General features: G+C 41.0%; 4 protein-coding genes across 5 annotated transcripts in view; 3 read left to right on the plus strand and 1 right to left on the minus strand.

Annotated features, from left to right (window-relative positions):
- The first annotated feature begins 1,823 nt into the window (after positions 1–1,823).
- upk2 (uroplakin 2) lies at positions 1,824–7,831 on the plus strand. Its single transcript, XM_072693879.1, has 5 exons — positions 1,824–1,968; positions 2,098–2,241; positions 4,874–4,997; positions 5,099–5,157; positions 7,359–7,831. Exons 1-5 carry the CDS (start codon positions 1,917–1,919, stop codon positions 7,499–7,501), a joined length of 522 nt encoding a protein of 173 aa, XP_072549980.1. The 5' UTR covers positions 1,824–1,916; the 3' UTR covers positions 7,502–7,831.
- Positions 7,832–8,405: 574 nt separating this feature from the next.
- foxr1 (forkhead box R1) lies at positions 8,406–12,851 on the plus strand. Its single transcript, XM_072674374.1, has 6 exons — positions 8,406–8,526; positions 8,625–8,735; positions 10,438–10,664; positions 11,171–11,439; positions 11,914–12,146; positions 12,823–12,851. Exons 1-6 carry the CDS (start codon positions 8,406–8,408, stop codon positions 12,849–12,851), a joined length of 990 nt encoding a protein of 329 aa, XP_072530475.1.
- Positions 12,852–13,143: 292 nt separating this feature from the next.
- On the plus strand, positions 13,144–17,811 carry cenatac (centrosomal AT-AC splicing factor). The gene is made up of 11 exons (XM_072674373.1): positions 13,144–13,323; positions 13,766–13,932; positions 14,415–14,513; positions 14,600–14,666; positions 14,812–14,874; positions 15,109–15,170; positions 15,410–15,536; positions 15,621–15,651; positions 15,728–15,826; positions 17,018–17,150; positions 17,243–17,811. The coding sequence occupies exons 1-11, from the start codon at positions 13,207–13,209 to the stop codon at positions 17,346–17,348; spliced, it is 1,071 nt and encodes a 356-aa protein (XP_072530474.1). The 5' UTR covers positions 13,144–13,206; the 3' UTR covers positions 17,349–17,811.
- Positions 17,669–20,562, minus strand: part of arhgef12b (Rho guanine nucleotide exchange factor (GEF) 12b) — a 73,862-nt gene continuing 70,968 nt past the window's right edge. For both annotated transcript variants that reach the window (XM_072674368.1, XM_072674367.1), the window contains exon 40: positions 17,669–19,669. In XM_072674368.1, the coding sequence (XP_072530469.1) occupies positions 19,659–19,669 (11 nt within the window). In that variant the 3' untranslated portion in view covers positions 17,669–19,658. The remainder of the gene's footprint in view (positions 19,670–20,562) is intronic.

Genomic DNA, 20,562 nt, shown 5'->3' on the forward strand with positions numbered 1-20,562 from the left:
GAAGTGATATCACGATTCACTGTTTAACACTTATTAAACAGATTAATCATTTACACTTGTCCCTGCTGTAACATTTCTAAACGATTTATGCAGGTTCTTCACACATCTTTGACTCAAGATCAGAAAAGGGCTTAATTATTAGCCGATGATGACACAGTGGGCAAACACAACGCTCAAGGGCGGGTGAACTGCAACAGAAGTTATATAGTTATATAGGGCATATAGTTTTAACCTAAATAATTTTTAAAGTTTAAAAAATCTAATAATTAATAACAATAACACACAAGTCTTGTTTGTAGGACAATTAACCTATAAGCCATAAACCTATAAGGTTAATTTGCTAATAATTCTGGTAAATTAATGCAAACACAATTAATTCAATACCTTAATACCCACTTTTTAAAATTCCAAAATAGCATTCCAACCTACACTCACAAAAATAGCCCCATCCAAATATAAAAGTAAATGGGATTAATTAAAAGATGCTGTGTCAAACAGGGCAAATTTAGTTTTGACCACAAAGGCAACTGGCAGCAACTGTTTGTGGATTTTTTTGTCGTTGTCTTTATTGACAGGCCATCTGTGATATGTTTTTCATGTATCTGGGCGGTGCATTTTGGTAAGCATGTCAAATTGCTGTCAAAATGATGATATAAGGCTTAAACATAAAAGCTACTTAAAAAGTCTATACTGTATTTTATTCCACATTTATGTGCACTGCTCTCCCAACTGGAGTTACCAGTTCATTTCCTTCTGGATTCACCTAGTTAGCACACTTTAACACTAGAGGGCAGTAACGCATACATAACGCAATTAAGTCCTCACACACCTGTCCTCCCTAAAACCATGTCTAAGGCACATTGAAAAGGTAAAGTAAAATTTAGCATGCAAGTTAAACAGATTCAAGTAGAGTGTGCTTTAGTCCGTTTCTCCATTTCTCCTTCACAGCATCTGTAAATTCTGACTGCAAAGACTCCTCCTGAGATTCCCTTTGAAGACCAAATAACAGTAAAAGTAACGTAGAGTTCACACTACATTATATTAAATTGCATTAATAACATATATTTAATAAATTAAGCACCAGAAGCAAAAGTTTGGGCACCCCGCATGGTCAGTGCATGACCTTTAGCTTGCACCTCTTGAGAGGATTTTGAGGTGTACAGATAAGATCATTATCCTGCTGTAAAGGCATCCTCTTTTCATCTTCAGCTGTTTTACAAATAGTATGTTGTTTGCTTTAAAGGTACTTCACTTTGAAACCTTCACTCTACCAGAGAAATGTCCCCTGCACCACTGGCTGCAATACAAGCCTAAAGCTTGACTGATCTTCCTCAATGCTTAACAATGGGAGAGGTGGCATGAGAAAACCCAAAGCTGCTGATTGTTTCCTGTTTCATTTTCCTAATAGTTGTGAGTAAGCTATAGCCCTAACAAACTAAGATCTGAGGTCTTGGTCAAAGTTATCTGGGAGCTCCAATCTTTCACATGGCACTCCGCAAAAATAATACACTGACCTTGACCTTAAAATACTGAAAAGAACATTTCATCTTTAACTTTATGCCTTTTGGAGATGAGTTCTTCTACTTACCTAACTATTCACAGTAACAGAAATCTTGGCCAGAAATGGCCAACCTTTGGCATGCCACTGTACTTTTTGCTCGCAAGATAAGGGTGTTTGGTGTAAACGTTCTTGTCCTGTTAGTCAGAGTGTGGCAGATTTGTAACACAACGGTCCTCCTCAGGGTGTATAGGGAGGGACTTCAGAAATCTCAGATTCACCTGGTTAAACCTGTTCCTCCTCCCATCCAATTGGCTTCTCCACCTGTTCCATCCTGCTCATCTAGCCTTATTTCCCACTCTTTGTTCTTATCTCAAGAACTCTCTGCACTGTACGCAGAACTACGCTGGGGGAAGAAATGCTATCCGTGCTCTTCATCCTTGGGGGATTCGTTCTCCTAATCAATGCAGGTATGGAGGGCCTTCAATCACGCTATTCTTAATCATTCACTGCTAAAGCATAGTTAGTTGCATCATTTCTTACAATGACCAAGCCTGTAGTTCATTTGTGGTGTCTGTAATAAACTGTGTGCATTTTAGAATTCACAGCCAAAGTGTTATCAGTCGAAGACGGAGTAATGACAGGCCGTTTCTCAGACTCTCTACTGCTCAGCCTGCCTCCCTGTCAATTTGCGGGACAGACTGTGGACCTGGAGTACCTGAATGCAAACACCAATGAAACAAGTATGTATTGCTACTAGGAAACATCACAGTGATTACCAACAGTATTACAGCATTACTAGTAGAAAGTACTATGTATTAGCAGGCAAAAACAGATCTTGGTAGTAGATGATAGTGGACTGGTTTCCCAGAAAGAGATTAAACCTAGTCCTAGACCAAATTTTACTTTCAATGGTATCACCATTCAGAATGCTCTGTAGTCCAAGACTAGGCTTAATCCCTGTCTAGGAAACCGGCCCAGTATGGACTGGCAATAGATGACAGTAGCATAGATGGCAAACAATACGTATTGGTGGATTTATACAGTATGTATTGATAGTAAGAACCATATGTATTAGTTGAAAACATGTACATGAAGATGATTCCAGGTTCCAGCCCTGGATTTTGTACAGGGAACAAGGTAATGTAACTGACTGGCTGCGTAGTGTCACATCGACCAGGGACTACAAAGTCCAGGACTGGAAACTGGATTTAGAGCCAGGTTTAAAGACCTCTGCAATAGAATAATTATTTTCTTAGGTTTCATAAGGAATCATGTTTGTAATAGAGATACTGATACGAACCATTTAAATGTCTTCGAAACCTTGATGAAAGGTTCTTCATGATAACACAACTCTCTTTAGGGTTTTCCCTGCTCTCAACACTCGTGATTCATTTAATCAGCTGATTAACAGCCCATTATTGAGTTAAAGTGGGTGTGGTAAAGCAGAAAAACAACCAAAATGTGCAGGAGAGTGGGCCTCCGGGAGCTGTTGGTAGATAAAACATCACATAAGGACTAATTTTCAAAAATAAATTATATATACTGTATATATATATACAGTGAGTCCAAGAAGTATTTGATCCCTTGCTGATTTTCTTTGTTTGCCCACTAATAAAGACACTATCCTTCTGCACTTTTAATGGTAGATATATTCTAACATGGAGAGACAGAATATCAAGACAAAAATCCAGAATATAATTTTAAAGAATATATTTTAATTAATTTGTATTTCAATGAGGAAAATAAGTATTTGATCCCTCTTGCCAAACACACTCAATACTTAGTGGCAAAGCCTTTGTTTGCAAGCACAGCGGTGAGACGTTTGTTGTAGTTAACCACAAGTTTAGCACACACACCAGGGGGAATTTTGGCCCACTCTTCTTTGCAGATCCTCTCTAAATCATGAAGGTTGGTGGGCTGTCGCTTGGCAACTCTGACCTTCAGCTCCCTCCATAGATTTTCGATCGGATTGAGGTCTGGCGACTGGCTGGGCCACTCCATGACCTTAATGTGATTTTTCTTGAGCCAATCCTTTGTTGCCTTTGCTGTATGTTTAGGGTCGTTATCATGTTGGAAGACCCAACCACGGCCCATTTTCAGATCCCTGGCAGAGGGGAGGAGGTTGTCCCTCAGGATTGTGCGGTACATGGCTCCATCCATCTTCCCAGTGATGCGGTGAAGTAGCCCTGTACCCTTGGCAGAGAAACACCCCCAAAACATTATGCTTCCACCTCCATGCTTGACGGTGGGCACAGTGTTCTTGGGGTCATAGGCAGCATTTTTCTTCCTCCACACATGGCGGGTGGAGTTGAGGCCAAAAAGTTCAATTTTGGTCTCGTCTGACCACAAAACCTTCTCCCAATAACTTGGTTCATCTTTCAAATGATCATTGGCATACTTGAGGCGCGCCTCCACATGTGCTCTCTTCAGCAGGGGTACCTTTCGGGCACTGCAGGATGTGAATCCATTGTTGCGCAAAGTGTTGCCAATTGTTTCCTTGCAAACTGTGGTCCCAGCTGCCTTCAGGTCATTTGCTAACTCCTGCCGAGTGGTTGCAGGACGATTTCTGACTGTTCTCAGCATCATTGCCACCCCACGAGGCGAAATCTTCTTTGGAGCACCGGGCCGAGGTCTGTTGATTGTCATGTTATACTCTTTAAACTTTCTGATAATTGCACCAATAGTTGTTACTTTCACATCCAACACCTTACTAATCTTTTTGTAGCCCATTCCAGCTTTGTGAAGGTCAACAATTCTGACTCTGAGGTCCTGTGACAGCTCTTTGGTTTTACCCATGTTGGAGACTTGAAATCTGTGTGATCTGTCTGATTCTGTGGACAGGTGTTTTTCACACAAGTGATTAGTGAGAACAGGTGGCTTCAGGTCAGGTAACAAGTTGATTGGGAGTGTCTAACTGGTCTGTAAAAGCCAGAACTGCTAATGAATACTAAGGGATCAAATACTTATTTCACTCCATGAAATACAAATCAATTAATATATATTCCTTAGATTTATTTTCTGGATTTTCTTTTTAATATTCTGTCTCTCCATGTAAGAATACATCTACCATTAAAAGTATAGAATGATCATGTCTTTATTAGTGGGCCAACGAAGAAAATCAGCAAGGGATCAAATACTTCTTGGACTCACTGTATATATATATATATATATATATATATATATATTGATATATATATATATATATATTGATATTTCCATTTTAATCTGCCAGTCAATGTGAATAGCACCCACAATACAAGACAATATCCATTAACAGATGTCAATGTTTGGCATTTGTCTAACAGTAATTCTTTCACTTGAAGAGTCCACACTGTGGTAGTAAACACTGGAGCGTTTTTTTACTTATTGCAGAGACTCTGACCAATATTTTCACGGTTGCAAGCTGCTCGACTCACAGCAACAAAGCTGGATCGACTGCACTCAGCAGAAACATTGGTTACCAACTGATGAACCTTGCCAATGGAACAGAGTACAAGTGAGTGTGTAAAAACTGAAAACTGCATGGAAACCTCGACCGGCAAGATTTCACGTGTGGTGTGTGTATGTATTTGGCTAAAACCTATATTCTATTTTCAGGATCCACTATAAGATTGGATCAGAAATCAGTAACTACATGATGGCAACTACAAGATCAGGTATGTCTACAAGTGGTTAAAGTGATAGCTTAGGAAAACTCACATTTACTCTATATGTAGTCTATCAGCAAGATGTTTGGTGTACACGGTCTGATTCTTAGTTTTGATAGTAGAGGTAATTATGGAGATTTATACAGTGAGAGATCAGGACACCAGTACCAATACCTCAAAAATTGCATGACCTTGAGTGCATTACTGCAATTATCTGAGGGGGGGTTGTTTGTTTTTTATACAGATTTTTTTTACCAAAAACAATTAACAATCTGGATGCAAATGCCACTTCATTTAAATCTGTTTAAATCAGATGATCCATCATTATCATCTGTAATTTAGAGTACCATTATCAGGAGATGCTGCATGGATGCATGGTTACAACTAACTGTGGTATAACTGAAGCTTACTCAGCAAATAGCACTGCAAACTGCACGCCTAAACAGTTAACAGGATCCCAAATGTATTACTGATATCCATTCAAATTAAAACTAAAGGTATGCAGCTTTGCTACAAACTGTAGTAGGTCCCAACATTTCCTCTTCATTTTTGTAGGCAACAACACATTTTACATTGCCAAAAAACATAACCAGGCTCTTGAGCGGTGCAACTGTCTAAGCATTGGCCATGTCAATGATATCGCAAGCTCAATCCCTGATGATGCCACATCAATTAGTGGCATAACTGGCTTTTACAGTGCCTTGCAAAAGTATTCAACTTTATTGAACTTTTCAAACTTTTGCCACATTTCAGGCTTCAAACATAAAGATATGAAATTGTAATTTTTTGTGAAGAATCAACAACAAGTGGGACACAATCGTGAAGTGGAACCAAATTTATTGGATATTTTAAACTTTTTTTTAGAAATAAAAAAATGAAAAGTGGGGCGTGCAATATTATTCGGCCCCTTTACTTTCAGTGCAGCAAACTCACTCCAGAAGTTCAGCGAGGATCTCTGAATGATCCAATGTTGACCTAAATGACTGATGATGATAAATAGAATCCACCTGTGTGTAATCAAGTCTCTGGATGAACTGCAGAGATCTACAGCTGACGTAGGAGACTCTGCCCATAGGACAACAATCAGTCATACACTGCACAAATCTGGCCTTTATGGAAGAGTGGCAAGACGAAAGCCATTTCTCAAAGATATTCAGTCTTTTAAAGTTTAACGTTTAAAGTTTGCCACAAGCCACCTGGGAGACACACCAAACATGTGGAAGAATGCTCTGGTCAGATGAAACCAAAATCGAACTTTTTGGCCACAATGCAAAACGTTATGTTTGGCGTAAAAGCAACACAGCTCATCACCCTGAACACACAATCCCCACTGTCAAACATGGTGGTGGCAGCATCATGGTTTGGGCCTGCTTTTCTTCAGCAGTGACAGGGAAGATGGTTAAAATTGATGGGAAGATGGATGGAGCCAAATACAGGACCATTCTGGAAGAAAACCTGTTGGAGTCTGCAAAAGACCTGAGACAGGGACGGAGATTTATCTTCCAACAAGACAATGATCCAAAACATAAAGCAAAATCTACAATGGAATGGTTCACAAATAAACATATCCAGGTGTTAGAATGGCCAAGTCAAAGTCCAGACCTGAATCCAATCGAGAATCTGTGGAAAGAGCTAAGCTGTTCACAAACGCTCTCCATCCAACCACACTGAGCTCGAGTGTCGTTTTACAAGGAAGAATGGGCAAAAATTTCAGTCTCTCGATGTGCAAAATTGATAGGGACATACCCCAAGCGACTTGCAGCTGTAATCGCAGCAAAAGGTGGCGCTACAAAGTATTAACGGAAGGGGGCCGAATAATATTGCACGCCCCACTTTTCAGTTTTTTATTTCTAAAAAAAAGTTTAAAATATCCAATAAATTTGGTTCCACTTCACGATTGTGTCCCACTTGTTGTTGATTCTTCACAAAAAATTACAATTTCATATCTTTATTTTTGAAGCCTGAAATGTGGCAAAAGGTTGAAAAGTTCAAGTTCAAGAATACTTTTGCAAGGCACTGTAGTATTCTCCTTCAAGCATCCCAAGCTCGACAGAGTGAAAATTAAAAATATATATAAAAAGGAAAATGAAAGAAAGCACCTAAGCCTATTTATAGTATTTATAGTGTAATACATCTATTTGAGATTTGCTCATTTAAACTTTGCATCATTCCTGAGAGAAAAGCTTAATCATCTCCTGATCTGTTTTTAGTGCCTGACTACAATGGAATCAACGAAGGCCTCTCAGCACGCAGCGGAGCGATGGTGGTCATCACGGTCATTCTATCCCTGGCTATGTTTTTTCTGCTTATCTGTCTCGTTCTCAGTACAGTGCTGTCCAGCAGTGGACAATAAGTGGACATTTCATCACTTTACATTCAGTGATCAAATCTTTGCATATGTCCATTTCAGAAGTATAAGATGTACACTTGCATTTATCCAACATTAAATAAAAAACAAATTATAGGCTTGTTATTGATCACACAGTTACCTCCTTAGCCAAGCACTAAGCTTACATACTGTACATCAGGGTATGTAGATGCTGCATTATCTATTGCTAGTTTAAAAATCTCCTATATACTGATTATCATTTCTTCTCTCCAAATGTTTAAATATTGATTGATGGTCTCTGTATTAGATTTATGTCTTTGTTTTAAAGAAAATAAATTTCATATTTGGCTATTAGCTTGATTTGTGGATATAGCTTTGGTGAGTAAATGTAGCCTATAGGCCAGACCTTCTCAGCCTAGGCCTGGCTGGGGCCGGGGCCGGGGCTGGGACCGAGGCTGGGACCGAGGCTGGGGCTGAGGCTAGGGCTGGGGCCGGGGCCGAGGCTGGGGCCGGGGCCGGGGCTGGGACCGAGGCTGGGACCGAGGCTGGGGCTAAGGCTGGGGCTGGGGCCGGGGCTGGGACCGAGGCTGGGACCGAGGCTGGGACCGAGGCTGGGGCTAAGGCTAGGGCTGGGGCCGGGGCTGGGACCGGGGCTGAGACCGGCTACTGCAAGCAATTAGAGGGACGTTTGCATGCTAATGTTTATAAGAGTGACCCCATTCAGCCAACGTCGAGTCGAACAAGCAGTTTTACCGATAACTCCCATCCTCTGCTCACGAAACGGCCTGATTGCTGACACCTGTATCGGTGACGTCAGGGGTGTAGTCATTAAGATGAACCTCTTAATGGCCCCTAAGGCTAGTCAACGTCCTTCCTACACTACAGGAATGAGCCCTAACTCGACAATTAGCCGTGTACAACTAGCACAATGTTCCTGCAGCTGCAAGCTAGAGAGAGGTTCCTCGACCTCCACCTCACCACGGGCCTGCATGAGTGGGACATGAACGAGGAGATCAAACTGACGACCACCACAGACCAGTTCCACCGAGGTACGAAACACCTCAGTTTAAGAGTGAAGAGCAGCAATGTTTGGACGACCCAAGAGCAACTCGTTTGACGGTTTAACGTCTGACAAACCTTTCAACAGACGACAATCGAAACGAGCAGTATCTGGCGCAGTGGCATTACGCCAGAATCTCGAGGAGAACGTTGGCCGGAGTAGATAACGCGCACCCCCACGACCCTGATGACTGCAAAGGTGGGCATGGGACAAGAGAGGGGGGGGTTAAGACATATCTACAGGATGCACACATCTCGATCATGATATTTCTGAAGTTCAAAAATGAGTTAAAAGTTCAGAATGTGAGCTAAAACGCGTATTACGGCTTAATAAACTCTCACATCTCTAAAATACATATCCTGACATGCGCATATCCATATTTATTTAAAATACATAACTGTTGGATATCATCAGTACCTTAGTTTGTCCGCACAGTTGAACAGAAGGACACGCCGAGACCTGAACTACTAAATGATGCAGTACCTGCATATGACCGCAAGATGTCTCTAATGCTGCACCTCACAGGGTGGCCAGCACGATGGCGTATACCACAGGAGTATGAATTCAGTGGCTTATATACTTTTAATATATGACATTTCAAGGATTTTGGGAGGTATCCTGAAAATGTCAGTTGTCTCACTTCTAAAATTGCACTTTAACAGCCAACATAACTTATTTTAATTAGTAATTGACTAAGGATTCTAGCTGAGGCACATGTTTACCAGATGAATCCTATAACTAGGCCAGTCTCGAATGGTTATTGGCACTCTTCACTTTTTTTTTGCAGGTGAATACGATGCTGGAAACAATATCTGATTAGCTTCTATGTAATCTAGACTTAGCAAACACCTACTACTACTCTGTAGGGCCTCCCTTTGCTCTCAAAGGTGAGCTCTACAATCCATACATATTCAGGTATAGATTCCACAAGATGTTGGAAACCTTCACTTGAGATTCTGGTTCATGTCAACAATCCCCCATTCTACCACATCCCAAACCCTGTTCAAGTGGCTTCAGATCCGGGAACTGGGAAGGACCCTGACGTGTGCTGAACACGTTGTCGTATAAAATGATTTCTGCTTTGTGGCATGGTGTATTATGCTGGAAGTAGCATGAAGTAATGCACATGGTCTTCAAAAATGTTCCAACATGCTGTGGCATTCAAGCCATGATTGATGGTTTGATTACCATTCTCTGCACGATTTACACCACCCCCACCAGCCTGGACTGTTGACACAAGGCAAGTTGTGATCATGGATTTATCCTGTTAAGGCCAAATTCTGACCCTACCATCTGTGTGCCTCCGCACAAATGGAGATTCATCAGACCAGGCTCTGTTTTTCCAGTCTTTAATTGTCCAGTCATTGAAAGTCTGTGCCCACTCAGTGCAGCCTCAGCTTTCTGTTGAAGGATTACAGAAGTGGAGGCCCTAGTGGTGGTCTGCTGTTGTAGCCCATCCACCTCTAGGTTGTTATACTTTTCTGCTCACCACAATTGTAAAGTGGCTATCAGAGTTACTGTAGCCTTTATGTTGGGTCCAGTCAGTCTGGCCATTCTCTATTGGCCTCTCTCATTAACGATTCTTTTTCGTATGCAGGACTGCTGCTCACTGGGTGTTTGTTATATACATATACACGTCCTATTAATTGGTCATCCTTCTGGTTCATGCATCCTTCTGACGAGCTTCCGAATGCAGCTTTACATCTGTGTTGAGGCCTTTTTTACATGAAGAATGCACTTTGTCAGTGTTGTAGGCATGCATACCATTCATCACAATAACTCACCTTGTCATATCGTCCGACCCTATGTAATACTTTAACCAATGCTCACATGGACAATCTTGAACATTTCTAGCATTGCAGCTTCAGCTAATCTTACTTTTCTCCATTTTCACTTGCAGAAGCGATAATACAGCCAAGTCTATGGCTGATGGTGAACCCCAATCTAGCCTGTCCCATAAAATATCCAACTGTTAAAAAGCCAGCACTCCTAAAACTGACTATAGACACACCTGTCCCGAGTCCTTCCCTGCCTGCACCTGTACAAAACCTGCACCTCCTCCCACTGCCTGACCAGACTTGCCTAAATGAGTTACTGCATGACACCTCTCTCTCAAGTGAATATCAGGTGAGGCTCTAAAAACAACCTGTTACCTTGACAGTCACCTTTTCAGAGGAGAGTTCCAGACTGTTTAGTCCTTGCAATGGTTTTAGATTGTACAAGCAAGAATAGGCTATGGCTGGAAACCATACATGGGTTTTAACTTTTCAAGCACTGGAACCATAGAACTATAGAAAGTTGTGGGTTGTTTTTCTCACTATTAAGAATTTAATAGGGGGTATAATGATTATTAGAAAACATGCAAGTTTAATTGACACTGCTTTTGTGACCTGATGATTAAGAGCTGTGTAGTTTACACAGTTTAAATACACATAATTACTCATTAGCTTTATGTATTACCTATAGTTTTATAACTATATATAAACTTACAAATTAATAATATAAAAAAGTGACATTCAGACTCCAAGTAATGTCAATCATGTCTTGGAAAGTTTTTAGCTTTAGTTATATATCTTACTATTGTTTGTCAGCTTTGATGGGGATCTACTGTAACTGTGAGTTAACTGCTCCAGCTTACAGATGATGACACCTCCTCGGTGGATGTACCAATCTGCCGCAAGGTGAAAGGTGCTAGAAAGGGGCGAGCCCCCAAGGAGCCGTCTTCTCGCAGGCTGGGTCTGGCGCAGAGCCGGAGACTGCAGAGGGTTCTGCAGGACAGCTGCAACCTGAAGAACGGAGCATGGCCTCGTCCACCGGTCAACTACTGCATCCTCATCGCTATGGCCCTCAGCAGCAGTCGCTCCGGCAGCCTGAACGTCCAGCAGATCTACAACTTCACAAGGTCAAAGGAGTCGAGAGTGTTTTTGCGTCTTTTCTATAACCAAATTAAGGATTAAGCACACACTACTCTTGCACATAAAGGTTCCTAAATGGTTCTTGGCTTGGATATACACTTCGTGTGTTTTGTTGAGATTCTTTTTGCATTTGCTAACAAAAATAGTTCTTTAGTGTATCCCAATGATCAGCATCTAATGAGCAATTAATCATGCTTGTTCCAAGATGCAGACTCACTAGTGATTATCTATGAAAATGCTTTTATTTATTTATTTAATGTTTGCATTGCATCACATTTTTAGAGGCCCTCAGGAACCATGAGGAACCAATAGTGAAAGTACTGAACATTTCTGATATTCAAGTAGACTGGCTATAACTATCCCATCTATAATGGCACAGCTCAGATCCAAAGGACATCTTGTATCGGTGACTCTGGCAGGCATTCCACCTGAATCTCAAGCATAATCTCTTTTTTTTGCAGGGAGCACTTCCCTTTCTTCCTAACTGCTCCTGATGGTTGGAAAAACACCATCCGCCACAACCTATGCTTCAGCAACAGCTTTAAGAAGACCCCACAGCAAGTGACTGGAGAGGGGAAGCGGAAGTCCTGCCTGTGGCACCTGACCCTGGACGGCCGGCGAAGGCTGAGGAACGAAATCCACACACTTGCTGCGGACTCCTTCAGGATGCTGAAGAGAAGCATGAACTACCCAGGTGAGACAGACGTTGCAGGTGCAGTGGTATGAGGAACAGGACCTGTATATGTAGGTTCAAGCAGTCCTCCAGTAAGCTGAATGTGCTACTGGTCTGCAGGGCTGGAGCTAAGCACATTTTGTTCATTGGTCTTTAGCTGATGAGGTTAAATTTCACTTTTTAACATAGTAGTTTTTACATTATGCCCATATTTCATGATGAATGGACCAATAGAAGTGCTCCAGATTTACTCGGAATAAAATCTTTACCTTGACTTTCAGTGGAAAGGGTTTTTGCCCTAGTTGCCCTCTTGGGCATGGCACTGTCCTGTTGTTGATCTTATGCTGCTCCCAATCTAGACATGCATATATAGATAAAAGTATTGAGACCCCTGATCATTCATTATTTCTTCTTAAATTAAGGGTATGTAAAAGTCCCCAACTCTCCAAAATTATAGGGTGGTGCACCACCATCACAGTTCCACAGCTCAGTGCTGGGGGGCTTTATACCTCCCCTAGTCCATGCCTGGCATTGGACAAGGTGCCAACAGGTTCATGTTTACCTGGTTCAGAGAGTCCTAATTGAAGTAGTGTCCACACACTTTTGGGCATATAGTGTAGGTTTGGCAGCACAGTGACCAATTTCCCTTGTTATTGGATCAATTAATAATTTGGTTTATTCTTTTTGTCCTTTGCAGATATGATTCAAGCTCTGTTCGAGTTGTAATCTGTCTGATGGTGCCTCAAAAAAAGATCACCGGCTGATCACGGAGTGATAATAATATAATAATTTACATTAGCCCTGTGATTGTTACTACTATGCCTTGTTGAGCTTTATTTTTCGTTGACTTGTGTTTATTTTTCCATGTCTTCATTTATTGTGCATCTTTATATATATAAAATAATAAATATTATGTGCAGCTAACCAGAACGCGTCAGTGCATTTGTAGTGGTAATGGTCCCTCCCAGCCAGGAGGGGGCAGGAGCGAACGGGCTTCCTGGCATGTTTGCGGAGATCACGCTGGAGTGTTTTGATGGGGAAGATGGAGTTCGTGAGCGAAGGAATCGTTTGAGGAGTAAAAATGGGGGCGTTTTACTGCGAAATATGCCGGCAAACAGACTTCTCAGGAAAAGGACACATCTATGGGAAAAGCCACCAGAGCAAGCTTAAAGTAGTCCTGGTGAAATTCCTGGAAAAGGTAAGAAAATCAAAGCTGCATTTCCTCGTCCAGTCTAAAACTGTCTGTTTACTTGGCTTTTCCGGTCCACCTTAAATACTGCAGGAGTCTGACTTGGAGCTGGAGCCGCGCTGCTGCAGCATTTAAGCCATTTAAGGTGGAACGCAAAATTGAAAGCTAGCTAGCTAATTCAAGGCAGCGTTTGGGTTGTAGCTAGCTAGCTTATATCTGTAATTATCTACAATTAGTCCACATAAAAGCAGCAATGAACGGTTTATTAAGTTTAAATGTAACTTAATAGATTTATAGTGACCAAAACAAAACGCAGGTAGCTAGTTAGCTAGCTATCTAACTGTGTAGTGCTAGCTAGCTTGCTAACGGCTCAAAACAGACCTGTTATGCTACGACTCGGGCGGTTTATCCAGCGCATATGGAGCTGTGGGGTGTGTTTCTCTGTCTCCAGGTAAAGGAGGCCCGGCGCTGCATTAAACGTCCTCAGGTGGAGAAGTACGACGCTGTTGAACACGAGAAGAAGTTCTGGTGTTACTGTTGTGGACTGGAGGTGCAGAAACATGTGACTGACGGCAGAGTCACTGTCCTGCATGGAGCCCTGCTGGAGCACATGAGCACGTAAGATCTCGGACCTACCCAATTTCCTTTGACCTTTTGTAGTGGATGAGTGGAAGTTTGCCTTTGTTTGAGGTCGTGCACCAATATGGCAATCGTGGGTTGATGCCAGTATCTGATATTGCTCAAAGTTTACATAAACATGTTTCTAATATTCCTATGTCAGCCTTCACAGAGCCCAACAGCCTCTCTTACTTAGCATTATTGCAGTAATGCAGGCTGGTTTGGTACATTTGAACCAATATGGGTATTGTGGAATGAGGCCAGGAACAGATCTTTACATGTTCCTATCTGCTGAGATGTTAACATTTTGCAGATGTAGGAATGAAGTATATTAATATTTTTAATATAACCTTTGTTTAGTTGCACGAGGTCTCTAGTTAACAACTGAAATCGGGAGGGGGGAAAGCAGATTTATTTATTTATTTTTTAAAGCAATTTTTCTTTTCTAGCGTGAATCTCATGATTTTGCTCTTTCGTTTCAGCCGAGAGCACCGCAATAAAACGCATGCGTTTTGGTGGAAGAATAAAGCAGATCCCAAGCTAAAAGAGAAATTCCTCATCACTGAGGAAGAGGCTGAAAGGTATCATGCAGTCGTTTTTCTTGTATCTTAGTTTTCACTACAATATTTTCACTACAACACTGGATACAAATCATGTATTTTTGTAGGTTGAAAGCGGAGGTCACCAAAGCTCTGGAGCAGTATGAAGAGAAAGAAGACACACTTCTAAAAGAGGTGAGATTTGGATGGGTTACAGGTTTTTTTTTTTTTTTTTTTTTTTTTGTTTGTTTGTTTGTTTGTTTGTTTGTTTGTTTTTTTGGGGGGGGGGGTTATGCACGTGGTATTATTATTGTTTTTTATTGCCCTTTGTATTTTCCAGCAAGCTGCCATTATCAGATCCCAGGAGCATCACCGGCTGGAGGTCTTGCAGTCTCTAACAGAGGTTTGTTTTCCTGGAATGAAGCAACAGTATCCATATCTTACAAAGCTTTCTGTTACTGTTCCAGAAATCCTCTGTGTATTGCATGTTTGAAACCTTTGCTGATGCCTCAAGGGTATTTATTTTTTTTTATTTATTTTTTTAATGTTCGTCCCACAACCTTGAGGTACTGTTTTTAAAGCTGACAAGTTGAAAAATTTGAGTGCATACTGTTGATATTTCCTGAATCAAACCCAGCCTGATCCAGAGTTGCAGGAGCCCACTGAACACAATCAGCAGGATACAACACAGCCAGCCTGGTAAGAGATTTCTATGCTTATACCAAAACCTGGGGTAACGAATTGCACATGTGTCAATATAAACAAGTGACTATTTGGGACTATTAGGTTTATTGAGCACAAAAAACACCACCACCATCCCTAGAGGAATGTAAATATAGCCTAAACAAGTGGGTTTAGTGCAGCAGGAGTGCACTGGACATCTCGTTTGCACTGGCTTGTACATTTCTGCCAGATTATTGACTCGTGTGTCTCAATAGCATGAGTTCAGACGTGGCAAGGAGCTTTCATGTTGCATCATATGGGCACAATCAGCAGGCAGGACCCAGCCATGTGGACCCTTTCATGGAAGATCTCGGACATGGCCTCACTTTCATTGGCCATCAGGTAACTTCATAGGTCATCCTGTCATACGATTTTTATTTATTTAATTATGTAAATGAAGCTAACATGCCTTGTCTTGTTGTAAAGGACTCTTCTGGAAGTGGGAACGTTCACACAGGTAAGTGAAACTCTGGATGAATAAGGTTTAGTATTAAAGTAAAATGAAGGGTCATTGTGCGTGGTGTTTGGTGTAGGCGCTGTGCCTCCATGGCTGCTGGAGGAACCTGAGGACGAGGAAGCCGGCAGCTCCCAAAAGGAGATTGGTCCTTCTATGCAGGAGTTCCTTAAACATAGTAAGCAATTCTCTCGTGTGTTGGTGGTTGTAATACATTCATTTACATTTATGGAATTTAGCTGACGCTCTTATCCAGAGCAACTTACAAGGTTACTCGTAATACAGAGGTGTGGCAGTGTAGTGTTAGGAGTCTTGCCCAAGGACTCTTATTGGTGTAGCACAGTCACCCAGACTGGGAATCGAACCCCAGTCTCCCACAGGGTGTGGTAGCTTAGTGGCAGACAGTGGTGTTACCTGTTGCGCCACATCAACCATACAAGTCCTTGCCGACCTTAACCCAAATGACAGCCCTTCTAATGAGAGTCTTCAGCTACTTTTAAGTTGCACCCATTTGACACATCTGTATGGTCACTGTTGAGAGGTATTGCCAATAGAATAGGACTGTCTGGAGCAGATAAACATGAACCTATTGGCACTATGCCTTTTTCTCACTGAATGCAATCAAATCCTCACAGCAGCTATGCAAAATGTAGTCAGCTTATGTGGTTTCGGTTAGCTCTAATGTATGAGCCGAATGTAGCCGGATGTAGCTAGAATTAGTACTTGGTGTAATCCCACACTTCATGTCTCAAACCATGGCAGTTCTTCACCAGTCACATCAGGTATTTTCTAAACGCTTTAGACACTGTAATAGCAGGCAATAGTATTCTTCCCGTAGCTAAAAACAGTAGCTTACTGTTACTTATAGAAACGTGTCATACAGTGCCAAGTGATGTCTTTCAGTTATGATTGTGCTCAAATTACTCAAACAGGATTTTGGGATATATTGCAAGGTTGGATTGGGTTCAGTCATTTGTTTATCCTCCCCAATATCTGATCTAGCTTTTCTGCTATGAGCCCAATACGGATGCCCATCAATATTTATACTAATAGGCGTACAAGCTGCTTACATACGTTGGCCTTGTAACTAAAACTAAACGTGTAAAACTACTGCACAAAACCTTTTGGCCACTACACTTTTGCTGAATGACCACACTGGAAGTAAGGGTAATTTGTGGCTAGACAGTTCAGTCTCCCAGTATTTGAAATGCCACTGCATCCTTTAAAAATAAATAAACAGAAAATTGACAAGAAAGATTAAAGACTGTGGAGAACTGTTTGCAAAATTCAGCTGTGAACTGAATCTTTTATTAGCAGTACTGGCATTTTGTGACTTTTGAAATCATACTCCTTTCTCACGGTTTTACAGAAGAGCAAGAGAAGCTTAAAAAACTCCCACCCAATCGTGTGGGGGCCAACTTTGACCATAGCTCCCACACTGATGCTAACTGGCTGCCTTCTTTTGGACGAGTGTGGAACAGTGGAAGGCGCTGGCAGTCAAGGTGAGTTTGGTCGTGCGTCTCGTTAGTCTTAAGAGACTTGGTTCAGAGTTATTGATACGGAGAGATCCCAACCAATTTGCTTGTGCTTTCAGACACCAGTTCAGACAAGAGGAGGCTCAAAGTGGACAAAAGAGAAAGAGGAGTTATGGAAGGAAGGCGACAAAGAAGCAAAAACACCTCAGTAATGGGGAGTTATGAACAGCAAGTATTTAGAAATGTGTGTAAATGTATAGTCAGGATGTGGTGGTTTTTGTGTGCATTCTCTTTCTTCCCTGCAAAGCAAATGGATGCTACCAGCTCAAGGTCTTTTACAAGGTTTAAGACTGACACTGACTACTAGCTAGAGTAAACGTCTAATTCTGTACAGTTTCTCTCACATTGAGAATGATCCAAATATGCATTCAGTTATGACATAACATGCCCCCCCCCCTTTTTTTAAATAAAGTATCAAATAAAAGTAGTCAATCATTTGATCTGATACATTGTGCAGAAAGTAGCAACGGGGAAGAGAACTCAAGTTCACTGTGTTTCCAGTTTATTGAAAAAAAGTTCAACATGTAATAGTTGTGGTATTGATCTTTCTGTGATGAATCCCATGTAACATCTCTGCATTTTCATGCTCTTTTGAAAAATGGTGATCAAATAAAGACAGTGTGCAATATTTCTTTCCATTTTGAACAATATCAGTTCAGTCATATTTAATAGAATCTATTAGAGCTATTCATATTTCCAGAAAGCTGAAAAGACCATATTAATAGTGCTCAATAATATAATAAAATATAATACCTCATGAATGTCTAGACAAAATAAAAATACAGATTACATTAATATTTAGGGATACCTTGCAGTCGTTTATTTTTCTTCCTTTTTTTTTTTTTAGTAGTTTCTGTTAAAATAATACAATGACTCATATGATGTAGAAAGCAGAAGGGAGGAAAAACACAAACAATGAATTAGGTCTCTAAGAGATGCAGTGTTGGTCATAATTGTACAATTTTACACTTAAAAACAGACCCCTAAAAGGTCTCAAGTCCTTGTTTTTTTTTATCTGAAGCTTTTCCTCTTCATATAACTTCATTCCCAAATTCCAGAATAAAAAATCCATCTCATAACCCAATAAGACTTCAGGTTGGGTTGAATTGAGTTGGCAGTATGTAGCGTCTCAACCCACAATTATGAGTCTTGGATTCTCTTGGTCTTTGCTGATATGCCAGAGAGATTTTTTTCAGTAGCTTCATTCAATAGCGTGTGGCAGCCCACAGACGACGATAAATACAGTCTCAAAAGCTTACACATTGGCTTCTGGTTGGTTGATCGGAGAGAAAACTTCAAGGTGAGGTGCTCCAAAATGTAACAGCTTTCATACTGATGTTTAGGCTTTCATCTCTATTCCTGGTAACAGCAGTACAATACACAATATTGTGGAAAGTCAGCCTTCTACTCTTTACTCAGAAACTCAATGCTGATTCGTAGGGTGTTGTAAGGAACCGGGATTGTAGACATGATGGGAATCTACAGCTATCATAAAGTAATTAGTTCAGTCAGAAGTGCCAAGGTTGCCAACAGTAAATGAAAGTGAACAGCCAGCTATTAAAACTTCCTGCCATTTCTAGCTTCCTTTCATTGTTAGCCATGCTAGCATATCTGGTTAATAGCATTAGCCTGCAGACTAAAGGCTCATGGGGAGCTGCTCTGACCTGGTCAATTTAATCAAATGACTCTTAATTCATGGAGTGTAGCAGTCATGCGTTACTGTTCTTCTCAACCATACGTTAACATTCATATCCATACACAATAAGGAATGAACAAGCTGGCAGTCCTTATGAAGGACATTTCACACATCAGATTTAGTCCATTTTTTACTGAGGTCTAAGGCTTAGCTAAGGCCTAAAAAACAACCTCATAAAACTACACCTGGTATACTTATTGGCTATATATCAAACCCAATCTCATCCAGTCATACCCTGCAAGCAATGAGACTTTTTTGGGGGGGCTGTCTGTTCATTTCGCATATCATCTTCCCACAAGTGAAATCTCAGTAGGAACAGGGAAGTGCCAGCCCAGGCTATAGTTTATCTACGGTGATATCCTGCCATCATCCTGTCTTCTTTTTGTTTCAGTCCAAGCACAGTGTTGACACAGAAGGAGGCTTTGCGTTATAGTAGTTTATGGAGGAGAATTTCAAAAGGCTGACTGTGCATGCAGACAGGAAGTGGAATGTTTAATCTAAATATCCAAGGCTCCAGTAAATAGCTGGCAGACGGCGTGGTCATGGAATGTCATCATTAACTTTCCTCCCTGCCCCGAAGGTGCCTGGAAAACGTGTTCAGCAATTGGAGTGTGTGGGTGTTCGTGTGGAGAGGATGGGGGTTGATTGATGCCTGTGGGTGGCGGCTGATATGCTTTAAGAGTCAGGCATGTTGAGCTTGGAGCAGATGGACCACAGCACTTTTCTGATAAATCTGCATCTCCTGCATTTCTAGCAAAGGGTCCACAGGTCTAGAAACACTAGCTTTTATCTGTAGGACAGAAAAACAAACAAAAAAAAGTGTTACATGTTTATATTTATGCTCTGCTTTTATCATTTATTTTATATTACACATTCCTAAAAATTAGTGATGCACAAATTGGTCAGTCACACATTTACACTTGTGCACCAATGCGGTGCCCGAAACCTCTCTTACAGACCTTCCGCCTGCAATGTTTAACAGGCTCAAAAATCTTCATTGAGCTTCAGCACAGCTAACAGGAGGGGCAATGGCAAGACATTCCTCCAAAATGGACAAATGGCAAGTTTGTCCTGGCCAAAGTGCTTTGCGCAAAAGGTGCACAACATTTGAACTTTGCGCACGTCTGTCACAGTGCACCGTTTACTGTTGCGCATAGCTCAGCTGTGAAGTGCATCTGTCTCATTCGCGAGGAATCAGGTAACAAGTGTAAACATTAGCAACATTAGCGAGTTTAGCATTTTTTTTTTTTTTTTTTTTTTTTACGAATATAACTGTCCCACCATTCAGCCCTGCACTCATTTTATTGATTGCCTTTTTAAAAATCACACATGATGAGCGGGGTCTTTCAGCTGGACATTTTAATATCCTGATGATGTGGAAACTGATAAGTGTTACTGGTGTATTTAGGAATAAAAAGTAGCCTCATGACAACATGACCGGAAGCTGTTTAACCCAACTATTTATGCTTTTGAATTAATTTTTTGTTACATGCCTTACATAAAATATAGAAAGCATTTTTCAAATTTCAGATATGTGTTTGATTTAGAATTATGCAGTTATATACATTTAACAGTATGAATAAAAGGTCGAACAAAAATGTTTCTATATGCTGTCATTTATAATTATTTTATTACATTTTAACATTTGAAATCTGACAAAATCGGAATTGGCCAGTCATATGC

Source organism: Salminus brasiliensis, chromosome 1, assembly GCF_030463535.1.
Source record: "Salminus brasiliensis chromosome 1, fSalBra1.hap2, whole genome shotgun sequence".
NCBI classification, from domain to species: Eukaryota; Metazoa; Chordata; class Actinopteri; order Characiformes; family Bryconidae; genus Salminus; species Salminus brasiliensis.